The sequence below is a fragment of the Carassius gibelio genome, chromosome A23 (genome assembly GCF_023724105.1).
Source record: "Carassius gibelio isolate Cgi1373 ecotype wild population from Czech Republic chromosome A23, carGib1.2-hapl.c, whole genome shotgun sequence".
In the NCBI taxonomy this organism is placed as follows: domain Eukaryota; kingdom Metazoa; phylum Chordata; class Actinopteri; order Cypriniformes; family Cyprinidae; genus Carassius; species Carassius gibelio.
This window is the reverse complement of record NC_068393.1, coordinates 16,960,752-16,982,690: the sequence shown is the minus strand read 5'-3', so window position 1 is coordinate 16,982,690 and position 21,939 is coordinate 16,960,752. Positions and strand designations below refer to the sequence as shown.

Genomic DNA, 21,939 nt, shown 5'->3' with positions numbered 1-21,939 from the left:
AGATGGCGCTAAACTGCAGCCCCTTTCCCTGTAAACACCGTAAATAAAGAAGCTACTTTCTAAACCATATTTAAATAATTTATTAGTTATTTTTGTTATAAGAAAAAAATATATTTAACCTGTTATACTGTATAATAACCACTTTTTTAAATAAAATTTCAATACCATGATAATACTGTATACTGTGATAAAGCATTATCAATTAACCGCAACAGGAAAATTTTATACCGGCATATCCCTAATCAGTGGGCACACTTCATTTTTTGTGATTTCCCCCGAGTAAGAAAAACAATTTAATATTGAATATAATTAAAATATAATTTATAAGAAAAAATACTCTGTTGCGAATGTGTGTTTGCTTAACTACATGTTGCCATGTGCACAAATAACACAGTGAGGTGACGTTCACATAAAACACATTTTTGTATTCCACTGCGCTGCTTTTTCCATTGTTTTTCAATATAAAGTTGTGATAAACCGAGACCTTTGACAATTGTGCATACGTCTCGAATCCTTTGCAACATCTTGCACATGACATGGCATTTTAAAAATGTGGTACACACACACACACACACACACACACACACACAAACAAAACCCCAGCTGATAGTGATACTACTAACCCTCATGCTCAGTGTACATCTAACTGCAAAAATCAAGACAATGTGACTGAAAACAAGCAAAGAAATGCTCGTTCACAGATCTTCCTCAACACAATAATTTAGTGAATTTTAGGTTGAATACTACACACCACAGCAATAAGGCAGTGATTACACGTAGCTTCTTTAAACTCCTTTGCATAAGGACAGCGCATACATATAACAAAGCCTAGATAATAAGTACATATACACCCACATTTGGAAAGCCCAATCAAAGAGTGACGTAATGACGTGGGGTGTGCTGGGAGATCAGTAATTCACAATTTACACTGTAAAATGACCTGCTTAGAAAACATTAGCGCATATCTCTGAATGCTTACAGAGACCAATCGCATTCCCCTTGAAAAGAGAGGGAGAGAGTAATACTAAGAGAGAAAGGGATGGAAATCATGGAGGTATCCTTCAGCACAGATTAGACCATAACGGCATGTAAATAATACGTGTAGGAGAGATTGTGTAAAGACGCTGCAACATGTAATCAGAGTGCTTCCTATTTTCCCCTTCATCAGCTGCCCGCCACTATGGCGGCTTGCTACAGGAATCCAATTTAACTCCCCACTCCACCAGAAGATGGTATTGTTTTATTTTATAGGGGCTTGGACATTTCCCAACGTTAATATAGACCAAAACTGGGAAATATTTACATAGATATGACATTAGACTGCTTTATAAATTAAGACGGAGGTGTATTTAGGCGTCTTTGTTTTGGGGGGAGGTGAATGACCTGAAATCTGATGTCCGATCTTTGTAACGTCCATTATGCCGCTTTCATTTACGTAAATCATGACAGACAGATCAACGACATTACCTTATAGTTATACCTCATACCAAATACAAATTTTTAAATAATATTTTATGTAGTTAACAGCTTTTTTTATTATTAAAATGTATTTTTATTATAAAAAAAAATTTATTTGGATGGGGATCAATTTCTGCAACACAATATACCGCTCTTTCCTATTTTCATCCCATCAAGTGTCTCAAGCTATAAAACCAAACAATATCAAACTAAATGTAGTTATTAAATAACATCTTCAAGCCTATATTCCTCATACTGCTTTAGTTTGAGAGGATTCAACCGGGTGAGTCTATTTTTCACCCACAGTATTGATTGCTTTTAGTTTAAAAGTGACTCATTGTAATAATGCCACTTTAATAATATTAACGATAATGCTAAATTATATCCAGTATAATCAGAGTTAAAAAGGAACACATTTCTGGTTTGGGGTTGACAAAAGGGCACTTGAGGCTTACTGATAGGGCTGAGGACATACAGTATACAAGACAAAAAAAACACTGGGAAAAACTGATGTAAAGCATTTATTAATGGCAAAAGCTGTATTTGCATATGGAATGCAAAGAAAGTAGTGCAAGATAAAAACGGAGCACAAATGTTTAATGAAAAATCTACAGCATAGATTACAGACAAAACTCTTAAATGCTAAACCTATTCAAGACGAGTAAATCAACAATTGCTATTGAAGAATTTGTTCTTGCATTTAGCAATTATTACAATGACCTTGGGTTAACCCCTATCCCTAATTAATAGGTATTAGACATAAACAGTGAAAATTAAAGGTCAACTTCATAACCACTGATCCGTCATTTTGGCTAGCGTGTTTAAGGCACGCTTTAATATGAACGACGTTAATCAAATTAAACTTTCGAGTGAACTCCAGGAATGGCACGGAAAACACCGCAGGAACAACACACAGAGCTGTGTGTTGAAATTGCTTCTGTGAGCACAGCAGGGCACTGGGAAAATGGTAAATTTCAGGAGAAATTTAATAAGGAGAAATTGGCCTAAGATTACTCAGCACTTTGCTTCTAGATTAGTCTCCCTCCTACCCTTCAGATTGCACAAGTTGCTTTCAGGGTGATACAACATTGTGACATAATTACATTGTTTTAGGTGAGGCTCAGTAGAAATGGCTCTGTGCTGACACAAGACCATTTTCCAGCACATGCAAATTTATAGATGGCTCACTTTAAAGCCTGCACTTCTCTGCCATTTGAGGGACTAGGTAAAACAAAAAACCGTTTGCATGTTGACAAAAGGTTCCTGATTGCGATCTACAATTAAAACAAAAGGGTCATTGTGACTTTAATCCAAAACCCATCCTTAACAACAGACATTATGAACAGTATGTACGCACAAATCATTCCTAAATCATACTGGCTTAATTAAGCCGTCTGATTGATGGTCCGATCGTCCCATCGGGAGCGTCCATTGAGAGGATATTGAATAGTTGTCTATTCCAATGTTTAGCATATTTTCATAACTATGTGACAAGCGGCAATATCGCAGCAAAGTCGTCCTCGGGGTGTTAGCAGCTGTGTCCTTCCCAAAATTGCATGAGCGAGCAGAGGAAACAAAAGAAATGAAACCTGAAGCGCTGATGAAAACTCGCCGGCTGTGGTTGTAAACTGCTTTGTGCTTCAAGTTCTATCAATAACCTCTCGGTTACAGGGGTCAGTAATTAAAAGCCTTGTGATCTGGAAATAGTTTCCTCGTTCTCCAAAGGTCCAAATAAAAAAAATACAACATTAAATTAGAATAGCAACAGCACAAGGCCGAGTCTTCCAGCTATAGATCTATTGATGTTCAAACACACCCTGGGGGCACATTGCCATGATAGCCCTGAGTTCACCGTGTTCCCCATTACAACCTGGTGTTGCGGTTTGGAGAGGTCAAAGTCAAACTAAATATACATTATAGATACAGATATGTATGTATGAATTATAAATAGCACAAACACACTGGGGTCCAAAAGTCTGAGAAAACATGATCGGCAGGATTTACATGAACTTCATCGAATGGCATCAAAGCAATAATAATGCATTTTTTTTACTCATCAAATTGTTATACTGATAATATAAAACAAAATAATAATAATATTATAATTTTTTTTGGAGAGAGCAGATTATCACTTTTTCAGGGAGCATAATGAAACAGTTGGACCCACTGAACGCTACTGACTTTTAGTTGGCATAGGCATGGGGGGGTTGACTTATCATGAAACAGTGGCACACTGGCATATTTAATACTTTATGTACCAATAGAGCCCTTTGAGAAATCAATTTGAACCACCAAACTTGCTACAAAACACAAATACGCTCAAAACCTACGAATCCCCCAGAACTGGATACAATTTCACATTCATATTCAAAAGAACCACATTTCATCATAAACGTACAGCATATTAGGCCGCATAACCCAGCCATGAATTATAAATGAAGCCGATCTACTGCTAACGAGAAGTACTGACCGAGGAAAATGCTAAAGATATAGAAATGTCATAATAGGCCACTGATGTGAACAACAGCAGCTGGCAGCTATGGATTTTGTCTCCAGTTACCTACACCAGTCATGGTGCTATTAGGCTCGCTTTCCTCTACTAGCACCATTGTAGGCCAAATCCACCTGCCTTTACCATCAATAAGTCCCGACAGAGCAAATTTATTTTAAATAAGAGCTAAAAGGAAAAAAAAAAGTCATGTCAGATAAGCACAGCTGTGCTAAGATTTACAATTATCAATAGCGTGCAGAGACAGATGAGCTATCGCGTTATAAAGGACAATGCTGACCTTGCTAAACTTAAATGCGATAAAACTAATCTGACCTTTGTGAAGGACTATATTTTATCTTAAAAAATGATATGCATTTCAGTGCCGAAGTGATCGTCATTTTATGTGACTGATTTTAAAGTTTTAAGACCTGCTTGCAAAACACTCAAATAAGCCATAAATTGAGACAGATTACATTGTGCTTCTCGATTTCCATCACTGCCGGCCCCAAAGTGATTCACTAAAACATCACAATGTCATTTTCAGAGCCGGGTTTTGAAAAAAAATCCTTCGAAAAAGATCAAAATACAGCGTACGGATTGATTTCTATCCAGCACACATCCAGGCTGGTGATCTGATCTGAAAGGGGTTTGTGATATTGGAGGGATAGTGGTGGGTTATGCATCAAACACACACATATTGATTGATACCTGAACTGCTCTGAATTTAGAGTGAATGCATATGTATGCTCACAACACGTTACTTCTCTGGTCGATAAAACTTACCGATGCATTCCAGTGCTTTAATATTTATGATAACAGCTAAATTAAGTAAAAGCTTTAAAATGCTGGGAGGTAGCATAATTGACAATTCCATTGAAAGTGGATGAGGGTTTGTCAATATTCATTTTCTGCATCCCAAAGAAGCATCCCAACTGTCATTCATCCACAGAGCTGGGATCAACCTCTCGGAAGACTGATCGACCCTTGCCTGACCCTCCAGGGCATGCAACAATGGCCTTGACCTCTGACCCTTAAAAGCAAATGACCTCATCCTGTGAAAATCTTGGGCAAATTCAAATGGACTACAAGCTGTTTCTAAAGCTGAGCTGTCTTAGAAGGGACAGTTGTTGTGTCATTATATTACAATGTTCTTTCTTTAACACTGCAAAAAGGCTTTCTTTACTAAACTGATTCCACTCATGTTTGAAATGAATAAGCCAAAGCATCCAGCAGGTTCAATTTAACTTCAAAGTCTTGGAATGGAGCCATCTTCTGTTCATTCTGCATATAAAAATGTAATGATTTACATTAGGTTCAGGAACATATTGATGATACTCACCTTTTTTCTTCAAGAAAGCTTTTCGGGTTGCCAGGGGGCTTTGACGAACTTGCTGGTTTTGTAGAAACCTGACTGCCGTGGCAATCTGCGAAGAGAAAAAAAAACAAAACCAAACAAACACATCTTACATTTGCCACATGAAATGAGCTCATCAGTATAATAGAAAGTCATCAGTAAATTAACTTCATTGGAAATGAGAGTAAGACTCAGGGATTCTTGCAAGGCAGCTGAATTATTGTACATTTCCAGCTCCCCATGGTATATCATCAGCCAACAACAGGAACTTATAAAATAACCCTCCCTCTCCCAATAAGTATATGGAGCCCAGACCACCAAATCACTTTAGAGATAAATCTAGGAAATGAGTGAATCAGCAGTTATAAAATTATCCCATCAAGGTTTGCTGAACAAATGGAGTATGGAGTTTAATTTGCCATTATTCTCTTTAAGACAAACTCCTAGCCTTAAGTGAGCAGGGACTGAAAAGCTATACTTAATGCTAAAGTGCACATCTGTATCTAATAACGGCACAATACCTGGCTTAAAACTTCAGCGATTCTTAAAGAAGAAAATGCATTATGATCAAATCACCTAGGCTGCAAGTTGTAATGACTGAGTGTTAATGCACTAGAAAATTAAATATCATCAGAACACGTGTAGTCGGAAGTGCAGCACCGCTCCCATTGATTCCATTGCGTTTTCCTTCGAGATGCACCTTGATCTGCCACTTTAGCTTGCTTCTCCTAGAATTAAAAAAGGGTCTACTCCTCAAACACCATTATAGCATGAATTTGAAGTGTGTGCTCTGAAGTGGTGCTTTTAAAGAACAGATAAACATGAAATAACATCTGGAGATGGGGGAAACGCACACTCAAGGATAAAGCCGAGCCGCCTCGTTATCGCACCTGTGGTCCCTGTGATTCAATTGTAAAAGTCATCCCTCTAATAGGTTGAAAGGTTTTGATTACTGTTCTTTTTCTTTAAGCGGCAAAAGATAAAAAGTGATTGAGAGCGCTGTCTGTGGTAATCCGTTTTAGGTAATGCATTGCATATACTAAAGACCTGTTTCAATCCAAAAGGATTGCATTTTGAAAACAGACTGAGAAGAATGTGTAATAGTCGGGCCAGCTGTATAATTCTGCAGTGACAAATCAAGACAGATTGAGTCGGAGACCCGGTTTTCCTTTCAAAAACACATCATATTGATTTTAGCTTAAATTTATGGGGCACAACTTTGACTTTGTTGGATGGAGGAGGAAGACGAAAAGGGGGCACTGCCGATTTAGGGAACAGCATGAGATTATGATTCCGATAATTTGAATAAGCAAGCAGGCAGGCCACATCTGTCTTCAAATATGTATACGACTGAGTCAGTGTCTGTAAAGAATGTGTCCTTAGTCACACCTGGTTTCAGAACACATCAGAGACTTTTTCCGGTAACATGAGCTTTGCAAAGTTGTTACCCAAAGCGTAAGGACCTTTTTGGATCTCTATATTAGTGTCAGGATTTTTTAAAAATATATATATATTTATAAGGGGATATTTTTTCTAACCATCGAAAACAACTCATGCTTTGTTATCCATTTTTCAAACAGTTTAATTTTGATAAGCCATTGTTTCATGCCAATAGTTTGTAAACAATTTTAATTTATAAAAATTTCAATATGCATAGTACTTTTTTTACCTATAAAATCAACACCACATGTATTCAATATTTTGCACTATGCAATAATAAAGTGGCCTTAAATGTAATGTGATATATCCCAGGAACCTAAAATTTCTGACTGTGCTGTATATTTAAGCTTAAGGCATAGTTAATTTAGTCACCTGGAAACCTAATGACAAGTAAGTTCTGGGAAGTCTTTAAACAGGAATCACAAGTTAAAATTAGCATTTGAATGGATGAGGTTTTTGTGTTGTTGTAGAATGACACAATAAGTGTCTTTTACAATCCAGAAACACTCTTTCCCCGCTCTATAAACACCACGTAAACTGCATAAACCATCAATTTCTTTATTCACTGCACAAAAACAAATGTCAGGCACATTACGCGTACAGTAAATCACATTTTACAGGAAAAGAAAATTCTCAATTGAGTCAACGCCAGTGAAAATACAAGCGCTGGGATGTTTCATTTAAGATAATATAGACAAAGGGATCAAAATAGCGGCTCCTTGGTTTGAAATATGACTCTTTTTTGTGATTGAGACTAGCTTTTACTTGGATGGAAGGGGCACGGCATTCTTGTAAACACTTCTCTAAAAGATGGGATCAAACTGGGATAATAAATGAGGGCGATGTCCATTTATTTTTCAAAAGTGTTACGTCTGTTCTTCAGGGAGAAGAAAAGTGCTTTTCTTTGCAGATGACACGGCTGCTTTATGCAAGTTCCACCCAGACATCTCAATCAATTATAACCACATTGCACAGATTTTAGTCTTGTCTACTTATTGACGTATAGATCACCCTCGTTGTCATATAAAGGTAGCAGCATGCAATTGTCCTTTTAAGGGGGAGAGCTGGATCACTACATGTCAGTACAAGGCACATTTGGTTTGGCAAGCAAAATATTAACTCAAATTAAAAAGGTGGGTGCGTGCTTCTTTGCTGAATACCAGTAAATACTCTGTTAATCAACCATTATTTTCTAGTGTTTCTTGTAAGGCTAAAATTGCTAATGCACGGAAAGTGCTCCCTGTTCTAACCAATAATCTTTACAAATGAGATGAATGATCAAGTGTCAGGTGCAACCTAAAAAGTGGTGAAAACTCAATCATAGTGGGCAAGCAACATTAAGGGCCACGTCTGGAGACATGCCTGACATGAACATGATGACTGGACAAGGTCTTGCAAATAGCGCCGTGTCGGTTATTGAGTTTGGATTGGACCGAGTTTTAACAGAGCACTTTTGCCTCACACTCGCCTTAAATTTGGAGAAGGTGGTCGTGATAACATTGATCGGGAAGGAAACATAAAATGTTCTATTAGGCAAGGGAAATGTTTTGAGTCGACCTCGCACAAGTCTTTCTTCATTTATTAAACCGGATGAGTTTACTGTTGATAAATCACCACATTATGACAGACAGTTTAGTGTCAGAAAGTATCCCAATTTACCTTACACTAAAAATATCACCTTAAGAATAACCAGCGAATTCTGGCTCGCAAAAAAAAAAAAAAGAAAAAAAAAAAAGAAGTCAAACTGTAAAAATTGAAGAGTAAGTTTTGCATATAAATGCTGCTATTTAACTAGCAGATATGAGAAGGAAGACTTCCTTAGCCAATTTTGTGAACCGGTCACGCAGGGAAATATACTTTTGCTCAAGGCAACACACATTCACAAAGGAACTATTAAACCAAACATGATTAAATCAGTAGTAGATGGACGGGGAAAAAAGGTTTTATTTTAATATCACAGAATTGAAAAAAAAAAAAAAAAGTTCCTTAAATGGTGAGTGCAAAGGTAGAGATGCATGTATTATATAAACTACAATATACAGTCTTATAAATATATAAATATAAATATATATATATATATACACACACACATAATCTTTACCTGATGCACATTTACAATGTTTATTATTATTATGCCTCTTGCTTTGCACATTCCTTTGCATTTTGACCTCATAATGCCATTTGCACCATATACTATTCATATATATATATATATATATATATATATATATATATATATATATACACACACATACATACATACATACATACATATATATATATAAAAATATCATATATACACTGCCATTCAAAAGTTCGGGATCAGTAAGACTTGTTTTTAAAGAAGTCTCTTATGCTCATCAAGGTTTTTTGCAGTAATCTTGCAAAATGTTATTACAATATAAATATAATCCTTTAAAATATTATTTATTTCTATGATAATAAGTGTCACATGATCCTTAAAAATGATTCTAATATGCAGATTTATTATTAGAATTATCAATGTTGACAACAGTTGTGCTGCTAAATATTTTTATTTTATTTATTTTTTTGGATTCTTTGATGAATAATAAGTTAAAGAGTACAGCATTTAGTCAAAATATAAATCTTTTCAAACAATATAAATCTTTGCTTTCACTTCTTAAAAATTTAATACATCCTTGTTAAATAAAAGTTTTAATTTCTTAAAAAATATATAGTATATATTTTTAGAAAATATTTATATTTTAAATAAATATAACTTCTTTTGAACTTTTTACGTTTCAGGTTCTAAAAAAAATATTAAGCAGCACAACAGTTTCCAGCACTGATAATAAATCAGCATATTAGAATGATTTCTGAAGAATTATGTAAACTCAAGACTGAAGGAACGATGCTGAAAATTCAGCTTTGAATCACATAAATAAATTATATTATAATGTATAGTATAATTCTGTATAATGCATCTACTGTGTTTATACCTCCTCTTTTGCACCTTGTATATACAACCCCTTGCATAGAGCTGGTCTCTGCTTCTGTACCTCAAAATATACCTGTAAAATGTTACATTATATTCCGCCGATTCTTTGTCAATGCATTTGATGAAAACATAATCAGGAAAATATACGTACTTAGCAACAAACAGTGTTTAGAAAAGTACTGCGGTGGTTATTTCTAGAAACTAAAATAAAATCAGAGGCTTTTACACTGTAGATACTTCAGCGCCAAATCATGCACAAACTTTGAAGAGGGCCGTGTAAAGACGTGAAATTAAGTTACAGAGCAAAATGTGTGTCTGATTATACACAAGTCTGACGTTAAGCTACAGGACTGCTGACAGTAATGACCGCTCCGTGAGAAAGGACAAGAGCTACGGCAGCAGAAGATGGGGGCCATCAGCTGGCACTTAAAAGGAAAGGGTAAAGGAAGCTAAAAGGAAATCATTAGCAGGTCTCAGTGTGAATCAATTCATTTCAAATTGCCCTGTACATTTGTGAAGAAGCACCCCTGATATAATAAAGGCCTAATAGACACTGATCCAATTGTGTTAGGCTGGTCTCAGATTCCTACAAAACAATGGTTTCAGAAAAAGAGTGAGGAAGAAAGAGATCGAAGTCGACTTCCTATATTAATTAACCTCTCTCCTGAATGTTTCCATGACATAGACGGATATCTAGATCGCTTTAAGCGCTCAGACTTTTTGAAATTGCATCGTAGGTTTCCATGCAGTCAGATTCCTTTCAGCTCCTGATGGGGTGATGCACAAAATGGTGTTTTTAATCTTTTATAATTAGATCTTAAAATACCCTTCTAATTATGACAACTTCCGCTTTAAATGACCTTTACCGAGGAGAGCCCATTGAGAACAGTTGAGCATGAACTGCATGTGCATGAGAGAGAGAGGTAATCTAAAACAGCTATATAAAATCAATTCTTACTGATCAGCTCAACACCCACATGACACAGACATTGCATACATCGATAAAGCATTACCATCCTTCATAAAGCAGCTTTTTAACCCATTTTTGCTTTCTTTTCATTGTGACTTGTGGAAACTTTGCTCTTATGGCTGCCCTTAAAACAATAGTTCACCACAAAATTTTAATTCTTTCAATTTACTCACCCTCACGCCATTTCAAACCCGTTTCTTCTGCAGAACAAATAACATATTTAAAAAAATGATTTGTATAAAATGCAGTAAAAGTCAGTGGGGTCTAAAACAACAGAAAAAAAAAAAAATCTTCTATTGTTTTCCACAGAAGAAAGAAATCCATACTGCTTTTGGAAGTGAGAGTGAGTAAATGATGACAGAATTGTTATTTTTGGGTGAACTATCCCTTAAAAATGTTCTGCGTGCCCCTCATCATAATCACAAAAATCATAGCAGTCACTCCGATCGGAGTGCATAACCGTGCGGTCGGTTTACGACTTTGAACTACTGAAAAAAAAGTGCATGAAAAGGGAATATCTCAGTCACTTATGCCTTTACCCATCTTCCTTATGCAACCAAATCCACTTTCAAAAGGTCACATTCATGATAAATAGATCTATGCAAAAAGAGCCATTACTGATGACAAAGTAGAGCAACACACACTTTCCATGTGCTGCGAGTGGATTGAGCGCAGAGAGCCGCGATTACAGTGCTGATATTCAAATCACGGTGGAGGCAATTTTTTTTTATGAATGTTCTGAACTTTGACAACTTAAAGGTCACAACGCATTTAACATCAAAACAAAAAAAATACAATGGATACAATAGCAGAGAAAAGAGCAGTTGAAAGTGAAATAAGCAAAAGTATGTATGTACAAAATAAAGTCTTCTAGTCCAGGGTTCCCACACTTCTGATTTTTTTCATGACTGTCCCAGTTGTTTTTGATGATTTATATAAACTCACAGACACAGAGACAAATTTCAGCCAATTAAATACTTCAGAATTAGGCCAAAAATAACAACAAAATCCATGCCTGGAAATCACACTTATGGATTTCCATGATATTTCCAGAATTGTGGGAATCCTGTAAGACATTCTTAGCTATCAAATTCATCACATCAACAGCATATTATGCCACTTTCACAGAAGAGACTGAGATTGAAAAAAATATAGTCAAATATTATTATATAAATCAACACATTTTGAACGCATAAATGAAAACATGAAAAACTTCTCATAATATATATATATATATATATATATATATATATATATATATATATTATTTAAGCTTAACAAGGAAATTCACATATTAAAACGCACACACAAATTGATCAAATCAGCAAAAGTTTTTACACATTTCTACACACACAGATGCACATGCACTCAACAAACTTGCCTCACTCAGCCCAGGCTAATCTGTTACGCTAGCCTAACTAGTACTCAATACATTTCAGATTACAGACCTGAAATATTTCCTCTTAACATGTGAATCGATAAAACACGGTAAAGCAGAGCATTTGCTGGAAACATTTCTGTTAACGTGGGGCAATTTCATCTTAATCGTTATTATTAACTGTTGGGAGATATGTCCAGCTTTCACATGTGATCATTTGTTTCCACTAATGAGAGAGCCCAAGCGTCTGTGGTGCCGGAATCACACAGACATTCTGCCGGCTCACCGAGGTGCTCGATATAAGACTTCTTCATATAGCCAAAAGATATTTAAAAGATTTTTGACAAAAAGCCGCAGTTTGGGGGTTTGATTAATCTAATCTAACAAATGCCACGCTTAATAAACAATAGACAGGAATATTGAGGGATTTTTATCATTCTTCATAAAAAAACCTTTTAAAAGTGTGTTCTAGGGGTGTTCATTATAACTCAAAATTGTTCTAATGTGATTTTTGACAAAAAAGCCAGTTATTTTAATTTAACATTGCTTAATAAATAATAACGTTTAGTCAAATAAATAGCAAGATTGAGGTCAAAGGGTCAAATTTAGCTTAAAAAGAATAACTTGTTTTCTTAAGCCATTATTTTTGGACATTCAAAGGGGAAAAAAAAAGTGAAGTGTGTGTATGAGAGAGAGAAAGTGACAGAAAGATGAAACTGTGGCCCCTGGACTCAGCAGTGAGGGAGAAAAAAAACAGTACTTAGCCCGGCTCACCGCAAATATTCCAGCAGTAATCCAGTAATGGATACTTCCTCAGCTCCACAATTGGTCAAAATGTTTTCATACAATAATTTAATTCAGAAACACTTTTACAAAGCAAGAGTAATCAATTTTAATTAGTTGACCCCCCCCCAATTGCATAAAGTTTAATGTACTGCCATCGATCCTCTTTGTTCTTTAATGCAGTGCTGCTTTCCTGTAATTTGAGGCATTTTTTTTCTCTACTTTTACAGTCAATGATGACATTCGGTGACAGGCCGTGTAAAATGTCTCCGAGTTGCAAATGAGCAGGGCATAAACACACACACACAAACACACACACACACACACACATTCAATGCGTGCAATTCATAACAAAACCTGAGGGAAGAAAACTAAACCTCGAATTTCAAGACAATCTAAAGGAAACGGAGCACAAATTAAAAGCAGCCTATCATGACTTTGTGGCACATCCTAATAACACGTTGCGATCTGGCTCTTAGATAAACACAAAGGCGGTCTTAAACCCGACGCTGGATCCTTGTCCTTCATTTTCAGAGACACTACCACCCTTCACATCCAATTAGCTAATTGAAGCGAAATGAAAACAGCACCAATGGCAACAATGCCGCACTCGTGTCCAAACCGCACAATGCAGGGTTTATGGAGACGAAGGAAGAGCCTTCTTGTCAGCTACGACTGCCATAACTCTGATAAGTGTCTCCGCTCTCTGCTTCCGCCCACCTACCCATAATCACACACACATACACACAAAATCAAAGTGTACAATTTTGTGTCAACGTCTTTCACACTAAACTAGCCAGTAGACGTTATAGTACGTTGACAACTAAAAGGGAAATGTGCTTGGTGGTGGTTAGTTGACGACGGCTTGCATTCAATAGCTCGGGATGCTTATTGCACGCTGCGGATCAAGAGTTTTGCGGTCTTCAAAAAGGTATAGAATTGGTTGTGTGACCCTCTTGCTTGATGACCCTCCTTTCAATTACTCTGATGGAGGCGGAGAACTGGATGGAGAGCAAAAAATGAAGTGTCAAAGTAAAACAAAAACACACGGTAGGGAAGATACAGCATGAAAAATGGGTAAAAAAGGCAGAGGAAGTTAAAGGAGTACGATCAGACAAGAAAAGAGACAAAGAGAGGGCAACCTGGCCTCCTACGGCTTTCTGGGTACATCTCAGAAGATGAATACCACCATCTACTGGCTTCAAAGGAAAGTTGAGCAACAACAGAGCTCGTCTGAATGAACCAAAGCTGTCAGGAACGGTTAGATGACAATGGAGCTCGCATTTAAAGAGATCCTCAGACCACAAATAGGGTCACATGACTGAGAAGAGCAGTAAGTGTTTAATCCACCAATGAGATTAAACCATCTTCAAACCACAGAGGCACAGCAAACTAATAAAACAAGAAAAACAATTCAGGTTTCCAGTTTTAATTTAGTGCATCCAAACAAACTGGAACATTTTAATTATCACAGTCACTAAAATTGCATTTGAAAAAAAAAAAGTGGTTTTGTTTTTCCTTGCAAAATGGTTTGGAATGGGGTAGAAAATATAAGCCTGGCAGACTGATTTATGCTTGTTGACTCATATGGAGAATTGCTGTTACTCAACTGAAGCCACAGAATCTGAGAAATGCTTGTCTGTGAGAATAATCGTACATTTCTAAAGGTTCAGCCAGAATGTACAGGTTTTACTGCATAATTGCCCAAAGCATGTCTGCGGTACAATGGTGCCACCCAGCCCTGTTCTCAAACCTGCGTAATAATCCGTTTATCTTGCGTAAAAATCCTCTTGACCCTGCCCAAGCAACAATAACCATAAAAAAACACCAAAACAATGGAATGAACAAGCAGGGATCTGATCACACGCAAAAGTTCAAAACAAGATTGATAGAATAGACCGGCTTTCAAAGAGGGAAGTTCCATATAGACACACCTTACAGTTCACCCCAAATTAAATAATCTTCCGTGTGTCATTCAAAACATGTACCACTTTCTTTTGTCTATGGAACACACGAGACCGAATGTTTTTGTCCATACAATGAAAGTCAGTGCTGGCTCATTGTATTGACAAAAAACATGGAGACATTTTTCTAAATATGTTATTTTGTGTTTACACAGGGTCAGGGGAAACGTTGTCAGAATTTGAATTTTTGAGTGAAATATCCTTTAAAAACATTAAACGGTAGTGAACACATGGGTTATTACAATCCAAAATAGCTTTGTTGCAGTATCGAGTGCAATATGTGCTCAATACATGAGACTCTACATGAGTCTTTGCTGTGCCCAGAGGTGACCTCCAATTGCATTATGGGGCACGAGGATAGAGCTGCATGTGTGTGTGTGTGTGTGTGTGTGTGTGTGTGAGTGTGTGTGTGTGTGAGTCCTGCTCCAGTGTCACAGCATGGCGTGTTGGAGCCCAGGGGCTGCGCTGGCAGGCCACTCACTGACAGACACACACCTGCTCTGACATTTCCTGCCGACCTTGACTGAGAAAAACACATGACAATACCTCTCCGCTGAGTCCCACGGGACTGTTGTCCTTCTCTCTTGCTCTATCCCCAGCTCCATTAAAGGAATAGTTCACGTAAATTCTGTCATTATTTCCTCCTAATGTTGCTCTAAACCTGTGACTTTCTTTCTTCCGTGGAACACAACACACATCAGCTCTAGGACCCAGTTTAGCCTAAATCATGACAATAATTTTTTTGAACCGATTCATTCAGAAAGAGCAATTTATTCACAAACTGGACATTGTTACTCCTATATAAAGGCATGGTTTGAAAGATTTTTTTTTTTTTCCTCGACAGCTTTGCATAAAGCTTATTGAATCAGTTTAAAGAAGTCTCATAAACTCACCGGGGCTGCATTTAGTTGTTCAAAATACAAAATAATATTATTGCCATTTAAAATAAGTCTTCTAATATAATATATTTGAGGACTGTAATTTATTCATGTGATGGCGAAGCTGAATTTTCAGGAGCCATTACGCCAATCTTCAGTATCACATAATCCATCAGAAACCATTCCAATTTGCTTATTTGTGCTCAAGGACATTTCTGAATATTATTTCTTAAAACGTTTAAGAAACCTAAAACTCCGGTGTGACCAGCTTCTCTGCAGAATGGACCGCCGCTGATTAACCAGGCAGCCCACCCCAAAATGGTGACATGTGCCACACTTACTGCCTATTGAGAGTGTTTAGGCCTGTCTGCCATTCTCTTGTTGTCACAACACTTAAAGCCCTCGGGCCGCTGGTCCAGGTGTTTGGGAGGGCTGCCAGCAGCCAGCAGATACATGCGGGTTCCTGTTTTTTGCTGCTCGTCTGACTTGTAAGAAGTGTTAATAATACAGCACTAATCTAAGATTGGGTTCCTAAACAAAAAATCAAAACAGTGGTTTATATGGATACATGCGAGTCCTCAGACGGACTGCGAAGTACTTTTTGGATTGTACAGCACACCTGACTCAGTCAGCACGGCAAAGAGTCATCATCAACAATACTGCACTTACTAGAGCCCAAAGGCAACTGCAATTTTATATTAACAAGTTCAAGCAGCGCCTCTGCCCTTTTGAGACCTATAAAATGCATAGTTACAGGCCCTCGGAGGGGATTTATTCTGAGAGTAGCAGGTACAGATCTATAATACAGTCTCCAGCAGCCCCTAGTGCTCACAAAAAGGGCAGCAACAGGTGCCGTCAAATCAAACAACTGCAAGTGCTCTTTTATTTCTTAGTACTCAATGCTATAATTTTCATTCAAGTCTTATTACCATTTTTCCACAACTTCCCGTATGCTTACAGAGCTCATTCACCCAATAAGAACTTTTGTATGGCATAATGCAGCTCACTTGACTGATTCCTGATTGGCTTGTTAAAGCTGTAATCTCCCCGCGCCACACAGAGAGAAACAAGAAGCCTATTAGCATCTTCTCTACATCCTTTTTCATCAAACTGGTTAAAGCTGACACGTATTAATTCATATCTATTACTTGATTTTTCCCTTTGAGGGGGCAAGATGTTGGGCGATTAGTTGAAGAAAATAATCAAAATAGTGTATTTGAATGAGCGCTGATAAATGTCCCACGCCGTCCCATCTCAGAGAGCGAAGGGCAATATATTCTTGCTGTCACGTTCTATTAAACAGCTATTACAGTCTTGATAGAACTATTAGTCACTTCATTATTAATAACATTAATGTATTTACATTTTAGTGTACATGCCAGTTTTCCAGCAATAATTTATGAAGTCGACTTCAAATATTTCATAATGTTCCTCCATCTGAGCCTTTTTGAGCTTATTATTGATTGTGAAAACAGACTGAATTTTTATGTTCTCTCTCAGGCGACCTCACTCACTCTCTTAATGTATTGGCGAGGGGGCCTCTGCATTAAGAGACTGAAACAAAGTGCATTTACAACTGAAGCATAACTTCATAATTTACATTCCAACATTTATTAGAGGTGACAAATGAGTGTTTGGTCCACTCGCGCTTTTCCACAATACGGCACTTATTCAATCTGCTCAAATTACGGTGCGGGATTGAGAGTGCTGGTGCAAATGATTCTATATCATTTATGCGGCGGTACAAGTGTGAGCCCGGCGAGGTTATTCGAGGGGCAGGCGTCCTGTTTATGAACTAATCCATAAAGTGGCTACCTACAACAAGGTGTGGAATAATGTATAAGAGGCTGTGTCCGCATGCAGGGGTGTATGGGAATCTTGTTAGAGTAGTACTGTACAATAGAGAAAAGTAGTGAGCACTGGAGTAAAGCAGAGTAGACAGTAGTGTTGTCAAAAGACCTGGTACTCTGGTACCAAGTCGGTACTAAAAAAAATGAAAATGTGATGGTAGCAGGTCTCTTTAAGTACCAGTGGAAACGCGACTAATGAGTACATAAATACATAAACAACATCACCAGAACTGAGTCACTCCACAAGCATTTTACCGTTTGAGTAAAACCAGTGTAAATTTAAAGGTATTCATGTCAACCCTGTAAAATAGAAGTTTATTTTTACATAAAAGCACTGTGCTAGAAACATTACTATTATTCAGTAGAATGTATGTGATACTGCTACTACTGTTGAAAAAAATTAATAAAACGTAATTTTTTAAAAGAAATAAATCACACAATATTTCTTCCACATTTTAATTTGAATAGCAAATACGCCTTTATTAACCAAAAATACAAAGGTTTAAATTTCATTAATTAAAAGCCAAATTAAATTTGGGTGAAACTTGTTTACTGTTTTTCATAATTATATTATTTGTAAAAAAAAAAAAAAAAACTTTAAACATAATTGTAAATTTGTAAATTGCTTGAGTAATATATAAAAAAAAAAAATTGCATATTTTGGTGTTTTGCTTTGGTACCGAAATTGGTACCGCCTCTCAGTCACCGATTGCCTTGAGGCACCTTTTTTTTTTTTATTATTAAATTAAGGCAGTTTTTTTTTCTGTATCCCTCTCTTTCTCTCTCTATCTATGCATTTATATTGTGTAAGAAAATACAAACTATAAGGACATCAACATTTAATAAAATAAAATAATTGCCATTGCATTAAAGTAAACTGTTAAAATATTATATGAAAATAGTATTTAAATACAATAATAATTCGTTTGTAAAACCCCGGAACTACAACTTCAGAATGCAGAATTAAATATATCACCAGAACTTGTGCAAAGTACTACATAAATAGACAGATAAATTATTTAGTTATATAAACTAACTAGTTATTAACTATTAGTTATATAAAAGTTATATATATATATATATATATATACACACACACAAACAAACAAAATAAAAATTATAAAAACATAAAAAATATTTAACATTTTATGTATAGTTATACAGTGATCAAAATGTTAAATATGTCGGATACATAGTTATACAGTTACCTCTCTAAATAAACAGTTCGTGTTTTGTTTTTTTTGTGTGTGTCTTTCATGTAACCCCTAGTAGGAAAGAATGTAAATTTGCACTGTTGCTATAATCTGCCATGTTTACATTTGGTATTTTTTGGTTTTCAAACTGTGGGCCGTGATGGTATTGCAGGCGGGCCGCCGGTTACTATTAAAAGAAAAAATATTGTTAATATATGTAAAAATGTCTAAGTCATAACATAACATCATTATATATATATATATATATATATATATATAATTAAATAACTGTAACTATGCTTCCACTATTCGAGCTCGCTCACAGCAGTTGTGCCTAGCGGTGCCAGACCGAGTTATTTTCTGTTCATTGCCAGTTCATTCAATAAAGACAGTTAAAAATCTAGCTTCTGAGTACTAAGTTATTAACCCAACAATGGTGGGGTAAGTTAATTTTTTTGCAGTGGCCGCGCAAACATATGTGTTATGTTGTGTGGGCCACGAGTTGAAAAAGTTTGGGAACCACTGGTCTACATAAATTGATAAAATAAACAGCACCTCCTTGTGGTTCCCTGTGGTTCTTTTAACCGCAGTTTAAAACCCCTAGACTAGACTAAACTACAGTTAAGTGCAATGGACAATACTGTGCTAAGGTAGAGTATGATACAATGGAGTGAACTTGAAAAGAGTAGAGAAAAGTAGACTACCTCATTGCCATACAACAAGTCAGCTTCTTTTCTGCACACTGATGTCTTGTTTGCATCTACTAGATGGGAGGCAGGGGACCATCAGAGGGTCTTTCAAAGCCTTTCTGTCTTATTGGTAAGAGATGTGTCCAACACTTCCAACACCTTCAAATGTGCTAAATATTAAGTGTAATTGTGCAAGGAAATCGACATTCAAAAGCAGATCATAGCAAACCCATGCGCTCCTAAACACAACACTGCCCCAAAGTCTCAGTCGTGATTAAACAGCCTCGCCTCTTCCCATGTTAATATTCCAGCAATGATATCCACTATAAGTCAGCGTGTAATGTTAAATAATTATAGAGAGAAGCATTTCAGCAGTGTAGTTACAAATGCACCATGGGAATCTCTCCATTTAAACAAATAAAGGGCACTGCAGGGGAGTTGGCAGATGAATTAACTGCTAATAACTTACTGCGCAGGCAGATAAAGAACAGTCCCAATGTGTCAATTACATCACATTTTTCTCTGATTTCTAGACTTCCAAACATAATCGGGCACATCAAAGAAGTACAACAAGAAAAATTTGGCTTTCGCAGTACTCCGTGGAGACTTTTTTCTTTCCGCCTTATTCATTTGATCAAACACTCCTAGAAAAATCTGAGGAAACGCTGTCAGTGCTAGGTGTTTCCAAATGAAATGCTGCCTGCCGGTCGGTCGGTCCTCCTGACAGATCTTGGGAGTCAGAAACACAGGACTTCAGTCCCACTCCTGTTCATTAAAATCACAGGGACAGGACCTGCAACGGGAAAGATGGGGACATTTCAAAGGCTCTCTGTACCTACATTACCATAGTCATTTATTTATTAAAGCACAGATCCTGTCAATCAGGGGGCCATCATGTCTCCTCATTTGCAGCGGAAAAACTGGCATAATTGCTTCTTAGACTAATCAACACAACTTGGAGTAATTATGCCTTGAAAGTGACATTGGAGGTGGAGGGGGACGTGCACATGCACGTTCAAGAGGACTGACAGTTGCTGATTCGACCTGATCGTCACTCATATAGCGAGTCTCTCTTTCCATCACATGCTATACATCTCTTCGACGTGTCTGCTCCACTTCATATCTGCCGCCAAAGAGAACCTTCACATCAAACGGAAGTAATTGCAAAGCTCAAGCCAAACTGGTGTCACACATCTCCTTCCATTCTCTTTAAAAAAACAGATATGCTATAATTAAAATCCGGTCATATTTCCATCGTCTTGTCAGGCGAACATATAAATGACACAGTTCAGCAGGCTACGGCAAAACTAGAAATTACAGATCTGTACTTGCCATTCTGTTAGAGTTAAAATATTTGCCAAGATTTTATAAATTGCGGGGCAAGTATAAATGATGTTTTATTGATTTCTGGCCAATCAAAGAGTTCAATTAAAGCCTGCCTTCAAAGCAGTTGGCAAACTGAGAACATCAGAAGGAAAGCGCTGAAAATAGCGTTCCCAGGGAGTGCGGCCCAAACTCATCAAGTCACTGAGCCATGAGAAAAGAGGATAGTGTTATGTTAAACTACACTGAACAAAATTAGAACACTTTTGTTTTGGACCCCATTTTTCATGAGCTGAACTCATATATCCAAAGACATTTTCTATGCACACAAAAGGCCTATCTCTCTCAAATATTGTTCACAAATCTGTCTAAATCTGTGTTAGTGAGCACTTCTACTTTGCCGAGATAATCCATCCACCTCACAGGTGTGGCATATCAAGATGCTGATTAGACAGCATGATTATTGACAGGTGTGCCTTAGACTGCCACAATAAAAGGCCACTCTAAAGTGCGGTCATGAAAAATGGGGGCAAAAACAAAAGTGTTGCGTTTATAATTTTGTTCAGTAAATGTCATACAAAATTAATTTAGACGCATGGAAAAGGAGCAGACGGAGAGAAATACACACTGACAAACAGAGACGCACATCATAAAAGAGGATTTAATTAAGGATCCTTGGAGAATTTAATAGGCTATAACCCGCAATTTCCTAAATTCAAGACATTCTCAGTCATTTTGACAGACCATAAAAGGAAGCAAGATGAAGCAAGTGGTTTTTGGCTTGGAAAAGCTTGGCTTCAAGAATAATATGACACAGATTGTAATGTTTAACAGGCTAGATGTCAACAATTTCCTAACAAACATTCTCTGTGGTCAAACGTTAATTACTAGCTTACACAGGCAAACACAAAACCGTCATGAAAGCTTGTGACTGACAAATGGCAAGGCCTCATTCTGATGAAATGGGCGGTAATCATGAGAAATGGACAAATAACCATAGACACTAGTGATGATCCAGGCAGTTTTAATTGATTTCTGTAATTGATTTTGAGTCACCTGACAAATCGAAAGAATCTTCCCACAGGAACTCCAGCAGAACAAAATGCTGGATGTCAAGAATCTAGAGCCATTCAGAAAATAATGAAAGAATGCAGCTCTCACAAGGACTTATGTACCAAGTGAATTTAAAGAAAATTACACCATGACTAT

General features: G+C 36.9%; 1 protein-coding gene across 1 annotated transcript in view; it reads right to left on the bottom strand.

Moving 5' to 3' along the window:
• Positions 1-21,939, bottom strand: part of pex14 (peroxisomal biogenesis factor 14) — a 68,960-nt gene that overhangs the window by 36,584 nt on the left and 10,437 nt on the right. The window contains exon 3 of the mRNA XM_052540517.1: positions 5,289-5,373. Coding sequence (XP_052396477.1) covers positions 5,289-5,373 — 85 coding nt within the window. The remainder of the gene's footprint in view (positions 1-5,288; positions 5,374-21,939) is intronic.